This window comes from Rhincodon typus, chromosome 37, assembly GCF_021869965.1.
Source record: "Rhincodon typus isolate 14 chromosome 37, sRhiTyp1.1, whole genome shotgun sequence".
Classification (NCBI taxonomy): domain Eukaryota; kingdom Metazoa; phylum Chordata; class Chondrichthyes; order Orectolobiformes; family Rhincodontidae; genus Rhincodon; species Rhincodon typus.
The window spans coordinates 7712235-7723787 of record NC_063368.1 but is presented as its reverse complement, the minus strand read 5'-3'; the positions used below and the strand labels follow the sequence as shown (position 1 = coordinate 7723787).

The 11553-nt window shown below is 40.5% G+C and overlaps 1 protein-coding gene across 1 annotated transcript in view; it reads right to left on the bottom strand.

The window, feature by feature from the left end:
• Window positions 1-10681, bottom strand: part of LOC109916227 (activating transcription factor 7-interacting protein 1-like) — a 104838-nt gene extending 94157 nt beyond the window's left edge. Inside the window, exon 1 of the mRNA XM_048617310.1 lies at window positions 10659-10681. Coding sequence (XP_048473267.1) covers window positions 10659-10675 — 17 coding nt within the window. The 5' untranslated portion in view covers window positions 10676-10681. The remainder of the gene's footprint in view (window positions 1-10658) is intronic.
• Between the last annotated feature and the right edge of the window lie 872 nt (window positions 10682-11553).

The following is an 11553-nucleotide window of genomic DNA, read 5'->3' as shown; positions in this document are numbered from 1 at the left end:
CTGAAACGTCAGCCTTCCTGCTCCTCAGATGCTGCTTGGCCTGCTGTGTTCATCCAGCTCTACACCTTGTTATCTAAGCATTATCAGAATTAGGTCACAGTCGAGCTCTTCTTTTGAATGTCTCTTGGCCAGATGCAACATTTAAAAAAAGTTAATTAATAAGCTTAGTTAGGGTCACAGGCAGTTCTGAGTCCAAAAGTAGCAGGCATGGGGTTTAAAGGTGACAGGGAAAAGATTTAAAGAGGACCTGAGGAGTAACTTTCTCACTTAGAGCATGGGGTGTATGGAATGAGTTGCCAGAGGAAGTGGTGAAGGAAGGTACAATTACAATATTTAAAAGGCATCTGGATATGAATAGGAAGGGTTGAGAGGGATTTGGGCCAAATGCTGGCAAACAGAATTAGGTCAGATCAGGATGTTTGGTCGGTGTGATGAGTTGGACTGGATGTATAACTCCAACTCTTCAGTGCTAAAAAAATGGGATGCTGTGAGGGTCAATAGTCTTGTGTTCGGTGCCTTCTACCACTGATTCAACATTGCATGGGTCAAATTGGCTGAAGACTGGCAACCTGTGATGCTAGGTAGCTTAGGAGGAGGCAAGTTCGATAATTCACTCAGCACTTCTGGTTGAAGATGGCTACAAATACTTAGAGGTTTTTTTGCACTGACATGCTGGATGCTGTCATTGAAGATAGGAACATTTGTGGATCCTCGTTCTGGTTAGTTGTTCAAACAATCTGGATGCAGCAGTACTGCAAAGCTGATTTGTTGGTTGTGAAATTCATTTACGCCCATCATTTCTGCTTTCGGTCATCCTGTGCTGTAGTTTCATAGTCTCATTTTTAGATATGCCCTTGCCGATCCTGTCATGCTCTTAACTCCACATTTGGTTAAGATTGATTTCTTGACTTGAATGATCAAGTCAAACATATAAGCTAACAGATTATAGCTGAATGTAATGGCTACTGTGGATGGCGCGCAGCACGTCAAAATATATTTAGGTTGCAACTGCCAGGCCAGTTCCTCCCTCATTAGTGGTGGCGGTGGCGGGCAGGCGGTATTAGCGCTGGACTGTTAATCCAGAGACCCAGATAATGCTGTGGGGATCCAGATTCGAATCCCACCATGGCAGATGGTGGAATTTGAATTCAATAAATACCTGGAATTAACAGTCTTAGTGATGACCATGAATCCAGTGTGGATTGTCGAAAAAAAACCCTCTGGTTCACTAATGTCCTTTAGGGAGGAAACTGCTATCCTTACCTGGTCTGGCCTACATGTGACTCCAGACCCACAGCAATGTGGGTAACTCTCAATTGCCCTCAACTAGGGATGGGCAATAAATGCTGCCTAGCCAGCGATGCCCTCTTCCCAGAATGAATGAAGAAAATAGTGCCATGTTACTGGAATTAACACAAATTTGGTTTCTTCTGTTTGAAAATCTGACTAATTGTGCAACTGTTACTTGCAAACTAGAATTTCAACTGTTCTCAATGCTGTGCTGGGTGAATACCATTGTACAGACAGTGGAGTCTCTCTTTAAGCTAGCTCTGGAAAATTGCTTTTACTTCTGGTCAAGATTTCACCTAAAAATAAAAGATCAAGGTGATGCCTCTATATAGTTTCTTCCTTGTTTTTCTAAAAGGGAGACACAGTCACTAAGACCAAGAGGCACCATCCCTTTGTTCAGCATACTGTACACAAATCTGAGCCTAAGAATTGAATTCCCTGCCAGCTTATAGACCTTGGCTGTAATTCCATCTGTTCCTGGGAATTTGATTTTAAACTGCATTGCATCAGTCTTGATCTCTTCATAGGTTCTTAGCTCATCCAACTCAGACTTCACTTTGCTCTTGGAGATCTTTGTCATGGACCTTCATGCCTATACAACTCATTGGTCACCAGACTGTGTTCTGGCCATCAATTCAAGATGTGGGACTCGTGAGAACAGGGTTGTATTAAACATTTTAGCAGTCTGTATCTGGTAGAAAAGTCCAATATTACTAGGCTTTGAAGGAGGAATGCATCTCCAATGTGTGCACATACTTGCAACTACTATCCATCACTTGTCATGAATGACTTGGAGCTTAATTTGCAGGCTACTGTAGGCTTCCTTTTATACAACATTTATAGCGGTAAGAACATAGAACTAATTTCAATTGCTTTTTGTGTTAATGAATTGTATCAATGCATTTAAGTGAAAGCTAAACAAGCAAGTGAAGGAGAAAGAAACAAAGGGGATATTTATATGACACAAACAAACAGGAGTGGGGACGGTCAGGAGAAAGCAAAGATCCCATGGAATGATTGGACTGAACAGTCTGTTTCTGTGCCATAAATCCTATGTAATTAAAAAGTAAAAACAAAAATTCTATAAACACGAGTTTACATATGCACCTGTACACAAATTCATGTACAGATGTGACAGGAGAGAATAGAGGTCAATCAGGGATGGATACATACTGTCAACGATCACATTATACCCCTCTTGTGAAGTACATGCTAAATTACTATCTATAGTTACATAATCAAATACTATTGTTTTCATCTTAAGACTTAGAAGCAGAATTAGACCATTCATGTCCAATCTGAATCTGGTCTTGGACTCTTCGACAAGGGGGCCAAAAAAATCAACACTTCTGCATCTGCCCCATCGAGTCTCCCAAGAATCCTTTGTTTCAGTAAGGTTGCCTCTCAGCCTCAAAGTCCAATGAGAACATGCCCAACCATTCCCATCTCTCCTTATAATAGTGCCTTCATACTCAAGATGAACCTTCTCTGAATTGCCTCTAATGCCAGTATCTCTTTCCTTAAGGGTCCCAAAACTGATCACTGTATTCCAGCTGTGGTCTGGCCAGTGCATTGTATAGTTTTAGCAAGACTTCCCATTTTCTTCTACACACTATTCCCTTTGAAATAAAGGTCAACATTCCCCATTACCTGAACTTAGATGCCAGATTTTTTTTTGGACAAGGACTCCCAAACCCCTCTGTGCTGTTGCTTTCTGCAATCTTTTTGATATTTTAAATATTCATCTCTATTCTTCCTGCCATTGTACATAACTTTATTAGCCAACATTATATCCCATTTATCAAGTTTTTGCCCCCTCGCTTATCTATAATCTATTATCTATAATTCTTCTGCACATTTAGTCATCTCACCATTTGCCTTCCCATCCACTTTTATCACCTGCAAACTTGGCTATAGTACATTCACTTTCATTACCCAAGTTATTAATGTATTGTCAATAATTATGGCCCCAACCCTGATCTCTGTGGCATTCCATGAGTTTATCCCAACTCTCAAAGTATATTAGTGAAGTTTTAAGTTTAACAGTTGTTTCCAAACCAAGTTCCTCCCTCTCAAACTGAACATTAAATCCTACCATGTTAAGGTCCCTGCTTCCTAGGTGATCTTTTTCTCTGACAGTTTATTAAACCTTGTCATTTCATATCAGATCCAAACTGGCTTCTGGTTTCGTTGAAACAGTCCCAAATATACTGAATTCTTTGTGACTACCTCTGTCAATCTGATTCTCAATCTGAGAAGACTGGAGTCACCACTACTACTGTATTTCACTTTTTACATGTCCATTATTTTCAGATTTATTTTCTATCCCACCATCCAGCAACTGGTAGGTGCCTACAGACCTCTGCCACCAGTCTTCTTTCTCAGTTTAATTTCTTACCTCCACCCATTTGGATTCTATATCTTCACTCAACTAGGTAGCAGAATTGAGTCAAAGTCTGTGGTTCTTGCCATATTTCTCAATGTCTCAGTGAGTTGGTTTCTATGCTATCGTTCCTTGATCCATCTATCTACAAATGCAGCAAAGCAGAGATTGAAGAGCACGAGAAAATTGGTGGCTATGAAGATTATCCCTTTGACTGTTCTAGTTAATTGAAGCAGCAAACTGAGGTAATTAACAATCTTAAGACATTGGGAGCCCAAAACACAAATTAATGGAAACTCTCAGGATTAGAGTCCTTGAATGGTTAACAACTTAAAGCCAACAAACCTATAAGAGGCAGCATTTTAAATCCTTCGGTTGTTGAGACAGTGACCTTTTAAAAAAAAAAACATTTCAATTTAACTTTTAAAAAAGTACCTCTACATAGATATCCAACCAGTGCTGTGGAGATATGTTTTTCTAGTATCAAGTCAAAACATCAACATCAATTATGCTGGCATGCACATTGAGTGTAATGAGCTACTGGTTCATAGGAAAACGTCTCTATGACGGGAAGTCAACCCAGCAAAACCAAGAGTAGGCCAGAATCAGAGACGCATAGCATAGAAACGGACCCATCAGTCCAACTCATCCATGCTGGACAGATATCCTAAATTATCCTAGTCCCATTTGCCGGCATTTGGCCCATATCCCTCTAAACCCTTCCTATTCATATACCTATCTGGATGCCTTTCAAATCTTATAATTGTACCAGCCTCCACCACTTCCTCTGGCAGCTTATTGCATGCACATACTATCTTCTGCATGAAAAAGTTGCCCCTTAGGTCCATTTTAAAATCTTTCCCTGTCACCTTAAACCTATGCCCTCTAGTTTTGGGCTCCCCTACCCTGGGGAAAAAGACATGGTCTATTCACACTATCCATGCCCCCCATTACTTTATAAATCTCTATGTGGTCACCCCTTAGCCTCCAACACTCCAGGGAAAATTGTCCCAGGCTAATCAGCCTCTCCCTATAGCTCAAACACTCCAACCCTGGCAACATTATAAATCTTTTCTGAATCCTTTTAAGATTCACAACATCCATCCTATAGTAGGGAGACCAGAATTACATGCAAAAACATCCAAAAGTGGCCTAACCAAGTGTCCTGTACAGCTGCAACATGACCCCCAACTCGTATACTCAAATGCACCTACAATAAAGGCAAGCATACCAAACATCTTCATTATCCTATATACCTGCGACTCCACTTTCAAGAAATTATGAACCTGCACTCCAAAGTCTGTGTTCAGCAACACTCCCCAGGTCCACACGTTGCAGAAGAGAAAACAAAAATTACTTTCCTTTGTTCACATCTTATATTCCAGTATATATGTATTCCAGTTTCCTTCTGTCCGCAGTGTAGCCATCCATCATTTTCAAAACCTGTGCCAATCTGGTTGGCAAGTGATTCTGCATTAGCTATGCAAGTCGATCACAGGCAATTCCTTCTTCAGTCAATAAATTAGTGCAATAAAACTCCAAGCCACTCAAGGGAGTTTCTTCACATTGCTATTTTCTATTAGTGTTAGAACATGGGCTCCCACTCAACAATATAGCATGAAGACTTCTTCGATAAACAGACCCATGAATTGATATTTGTTTTCTAGTATGTGACTTAAAAGGATAATTTAGACACTTAACCCTCATAAATCAGTATTTTGCATCATAAAGTCAGCACTCACATGATACCAGGTTATTGGCCAACAGGTTTATTTGAAATCAAGATTTCAAAGTGCTGCTCCTTCATCAGGTGTCAGACTTCACCTGATGGTGGAGCAGTGCTCCGAAAGCTTGTGATTTCAAATGAACCTGTCAGACTATAACCTGGTGTCATGTGAGTGCTGACTTTGTCCAGCCTAGTCCAACACCAGCAGCTCCACATTTTACATTATACAGATTCCACCTATTTTTCAAAGAATGGCAAAACACCAATGCTAGTTCAATTTATCCTAAAACCAAATTTCAAAAAACAACAATGAAAAAAGTGCAGTATACACCATTCCAAGTATCCAAAACCCTCGAGGTTCTTTTCTGAATATGTTCCTATAGCATTGATGTTCCACAAAAGCCTTTTAGCCCTACTCCACTATAAACAGATAGATAAAAAAACAAAAATGGAAGGTACAACTTTCCTAGAACTCCAAAGAGAAAATCCATTAAAGATTGAAGAGGCTATCAAGAGATAGGTTTCCACAATAGTAATCAAGCTGAATACTCAAAAGTGATTGAGGACAAACAGCAGCCCATGAGTGCTTTGTTGAATTATTTGTGTAATACTTTGTCAGGATCTAAAACTACGCACATCTGACGGTGACACCTCGAATGGTTCAAAAACCTAATAAAAGTCTCATCCTTGCTCCCAGCTAGCAACATGTATTAACACTCCAATTCCAAAAATAGGTTCTGAAGCAATTAATTTATAAAAGTTGATAATGGTTGATAAGTGAAATCATGCAGCCCAAAATGGTGTTTCTTGGGGAGGTGGACTCGAGATAGATTTCCATATTTTTTCAACCTCATATGAAGATATTGGCTTAGATTTCAATAAAAAACAGGAGCAATTTCATGTGCCTATAAATCAGAACAAAATAATTGTAACTTTTGTCTGAGATTGCAGAACCAAGACGTAATTGAACAGTTGAGAGATTCAGTTGTTGACTTGCTTGCCGGGCTGGCTTGTTTTTGTTCAGACATTTCCTCACCTTGCTAGGTAACATCATCAGTGGAGCCTCCGAAGAAGCGATGTTATTCTATGCCGCTTGGAATTTATACTGTCCGGTCCAATCCTTTATTAGACAGACAAGGAAACTAGCCATCAGAATACACGAACATCAGCTAGCAGCAAAATGGCACGATAAACCCTTACAATCTCAACATGCAGACAAAGGCCATCAGTTTAACTGGGACAAAGTAACCAGAGTTGCCCAAGCCAAACATAGACACGCACTGGCATTCCTAGAGGCATGGCTCTCCACCCATACTTCAAATCAACAAACATATAGAATTGGACCCCATATATAAACCCATACAGATCAAAACTAGAAATAACAGTACTCACCATAATGGACCGGACAATATAAAATTCCAAGCGGAGTAGAATAACATCGTTCATTGGAGACCTCACTGACGATGTCACCTAGCATGGTGATGAAACTTCTGAACAAAAACAAGCCAGCTCAGCAAGCAAGTCAACAACCTCATCTACAACCCGAGCTACAGATCTTTGCCAATACTTTAAGTTGAGAGATTCAGCAGACTAGACAAGTAATTTCTATCAGAACTTCAACTATGGACAGTGTTAAGTTTGAGAACAGCATGTTTTCCACTTTTTAATAGAAATATATTTGTGGAGTCAGTAAATAATTTGCGTACTGAATCCGTCATTCAAGCTGTCACTATTTTAATAAAAAATGGTGCTTGTTTGATCACGAATGCCTTCCAAGTGTCCTGGTGTGGTCAAAGTATTTTGAATTGTTAACTTCTTCCGTATTGTTCGGTCTTGTACAGTACATTTTCCAAAATTCCTTCCTCACTAAATCTCATTTAAAAATACCCAAAGTGAACACATTTTTGTTCTGCCTTCCTTGGTAACATGAAAGCTAGACAGGCTCTTGTCCCCACCTCCCCAACTTGTCCTTCCTCCCACCTCAAGCCCCACCCCCATCTCCTTCCTACTAGCCTCATCCCACCCCCTCGACCTGTCCGTCCTCCCTGGACTGACCTTTCCCCTCCCTAACTCCCCACCTACACTCACTTTTACTGGCTCCATCCCCGCCTCTTTGACCTGTCTGTCTCCTTTCCACCTATCTTCTATCCGCCTCCCACTCTCTCCCTATTTATTTCAGAACCCCCTTCCCCTCCCCCATTTCTGAAGAAGGGTCTAGGCCCGAAACGTCAGCTTTCCTGCTCGGCCTGCTGTGTTCATCCAGCTCTACACCTTGTTATCTCAGGCTCTTAAATTTAGGTTTTCATTACAGAAATAAATGCAGTGACTAAAATGCATTTTCCCTCAGTACAGCAAATTTACTTTTTTGGACATGCTGTTCAAATCATTAATAGTCTCAGGAAAAAAAAAAGTGTTTTATCCAACATCCACCATCATGCTTAAAACTTGCTCCACAGTCTATTTTGTTTAGCAAATAGAAATCCCCAAAGCCAACTGATTCACTGAGATTAAAAAGGTGATTGAACTCAGGTCTGGTAGTATCTATGAGAAGAAAGCTGAGTTAACACAGAGTTCAGTAACTTCATCAGAACTGTTCTAAGAAGAGAGTCACTGAACTAAAATATTAGCTCGTTCTTCCCACAGATGCTGACAGACCTGCTGAGTTTCTTCAGTAATTTATGTTTTTGTTTCATATCTCCAGCATCCACAGCTTTTTGTTTTAAGTATGATTAGTTTGACACTTAGTCTGTAAAGGGGACACTCCTTGGTAATGTCAGAATCTAAAAGTAGTTCACTCAAGTTCCCATAGATAGTCGCTTCCCATTTTCAAAATAAAAGACACTACATACAATGCAACAGCACTAATTCATGTAACTAGTAACTTGTTTAAAATTGCACTCAATGGGTCATCAAAGCAATTAACCTAGTTCCTATACTGTAGTTTAAAATTAATTAAATTAAAACTACTTGGCTATAAGTTGGATAAACATCGGATCCTTAAACTGCATTAAATTCTTTTAAGCAAAAAAAAGAAGGATCTGTACTCCAGCAAGTAAACGGTACACATTGGATACGTAAGCCTGCATTTCTCCACTGCACGAAAAGCTGCTGCACTCTACATTGCAGATCACCTGTGGGTCACTGTAGAAAGTAAAACTTAAGGTTTAAACTGAATGTGTATGCTGAACATGAACTTTAAAACCAGTAATAACTAGATTTTTGTCTATTTAATTGCAACATGGATGCACACCCAGGCTCAAACTGCCTATACAAATCACCAGGCAAAAGAGACAAGCAGGATTTGTGTAACAAAAGCCATATGCAGTTCTTATTTCAAAAGCTGAGCAGCACGATTACATCCTGGGGTCAATAGAGGAGGATAAAAAGCTCCAGAAGCAATGTTTTGAGACTCAGACAGTCATGAAGGAATTGCTTGTTAAGAACTGAAAGTTATCGTGTAATACAAAATAGACACTCACTGGATGACGTTCAGGAATAAACTGCACTTGGCCCTCTCACTCTCTTAAGCAAAAAGATTGGTTCAATGAAGTCATCCAAAACTCACTGCAGGAGAAACTTTCTATCAATCAGGTTTATCTCAAAGACAAATCACCACATCAAAGCACATTGCCTACCAAACATCCTCAGGACTGTGCAATGCAAGATCAGTGAGATATGTAACATGTAGCTGAAATTAGAAAACAGGTGATCTTTAACTATATGCAGTCAAAGACAAAGATGGTCTACAATGCTCTAAAATTTGACTATAGGCCCAGTCTACTGGTTTCACTACTCAATCCTCAGTGCTGATGAGTTAACACTAGTCACAGAAGCAGCCTAAATTCTAGAAAGGTGGGTAGTGCACTTTAGCCGATCGTCAACTGGACTATCAAATCAAAGCACAATCACCAGGCTGTTGCAGGTTGCCACTAAGAACTCTTCATGTCGGTCCCAAACTGTTAGAAACAATAAACACAAAGTCCTGTCCGTGGACAAATTTCTAGGTGACGCTCTCTCAGCTGATGCTTACAAGGCTGGGGATTAAATCTTGGTCAAAAAGTTCACTAACTCTTCATTCCATGAGAAAGCAAGGCACGTTCTGCAAAACGTGTTTTCATTGTTCACAATCTCACTGAACAGCTTAGTGCAGTGTCAATCAGCATCTGCTGCCAGAAAGTCTGAGAGGTTTCAGAAAACATCAAGATAAGAATGGGGTTTAATGTTATACAGTTCCAATTCAAGTGACTAAATGCAACACGGAGGCAATTATTTTTTCTTTACACAGTGGTTTGTGTGGAATGAACTTTTAGAGGAAATGGTGTATCCGGATACAGTTACAACTTTTAAAAGACATTTAGACAAGTACACGAACAAGAACTACTTGGAGGGATATGGGCCGAGCACAAGCAGGTGGGACTAGTTTAGTTTGGCGTTATGGTCGGCATGAACTGGACATATTGAAGAGTCTGTTTCTGTGCTGTGTGATTATGACTATTTGTTGACCTGACCAAGACCCTTGACACAGTCTGCTGTGAAGCCTTTGAAATGTGGTGGACAAATTTGGCTGGCCTGAGAAATTCACCACAATAGTTCAACAGTTTCATGATGACATGCACACTCAGGTACTGGATATTTAGAGTCTTCTGATTCATTCCCAGTAGCTTAACAGCTGTGCACTAACTCCAACTCTCTTCAGCATGTTTTCTCTACCATGTTCTCCAATGATTTCCAGGATGGCGATTCTGGTAATGAAATCATATCACATGGATGGGAATCTGCTCAAATTAAAGACAATTTAGAAAAAATACCATGGATATACTTTGCAACTTCCTGTTTATTAATGACTTTGTGCTAGCTGCTGGTTCACAGCTGGACATGCAATGAAGCATGGACTTATTCTTCAATACACATAGCAATATTAGCTTTACAAATCAGCATGAGGCAAACTGAAAATGTGTAGCAGCCCAATCCAAGAAAGCCCTAAATCATGACTGTAAACTGGTCAGAGGATAGGTAAATTTACTTATTTCAGGAGATAATCGACCACATGCCAATATTGCTGAAGTAAACCGTGCCTTCAGCAAACTTCGATCAGTTCGGAAGAGAGAAGTCCTACCAAACTACAGTCCTATCCATTCTGTTCCAGTTCAAACAATTTCACTTGAGCTACTGTCAGAAACACCTGAAGATCAAATGGCAGAATGAAATCTGTTAATATCTGATATCACGATGCTCATCAAAGCCAGCAGCCAAGCTTACCGAAATGAATCTTCCATGGAGATCTTGAATCTGGGATGCCATCTTATGGAGGTGAAAGGAAGCATCACAAAGGAGGTAAACTTTCACTCCACCTTTGATATTGTTTGAGCCCTGCAAGACATGCTGGATCACTGGCATTTATCATCACCGAATTCCTCATCAACATCTTGGGGTTACCACTGGCCAGAAACTGAATTAATCATAAATATAGTGGCTACAAGAAAGCAGTCAGAGCCTAGGAATACGACAGCAAGTAACTCATCACAACTCCCAAAAACCTGTCCATCTAAACAAGGCACAAGTCAAGGGTGTGATGCAATACTCCCCACATGCCTGGATGAGTGCAGCACCAACACCACTGAAGAAGCTTGACACCATCCAGGACAAAGTGCTTCCTTGTTTGCCACCTCATCCACAAACATCCATTCCCTCCACCGGTGACACTCAGAACCAGAGTGTACCATCTACAAGATGTATTACAGAAATTCAGAGATCCTTAGACAGCACTTTCTAAACCCACAACACATTCTACGAATGGGGACAAGGTCAGCAGATACATGAGAACACCACAACCTGCAAGCTCTCCTCAAAGCCTCACACCATCCTGACTTGGAAGTGTATCACCATTCCTTCAGTGTCATCGGGACAATATCCTGGAACTCCCTCCCTAACAGCCGAGAGTCTACCTACAGCTCAGAGCGCAGCAGTTCAAGGCGACAGCTCACTACCACCTTCTCAAGGACAACCACGGATGGGCAATAAATACTGGCCCAGCCAGAGAGACCAACATCCCGCTAGAGAAATAAAAATGGTCGAACCTTTAAATGAGAGATAGTAGGAACTGCAGATGCTGGAGAATCCGAGACAACAAGGTGCAGAGCTGGATGAACACAGC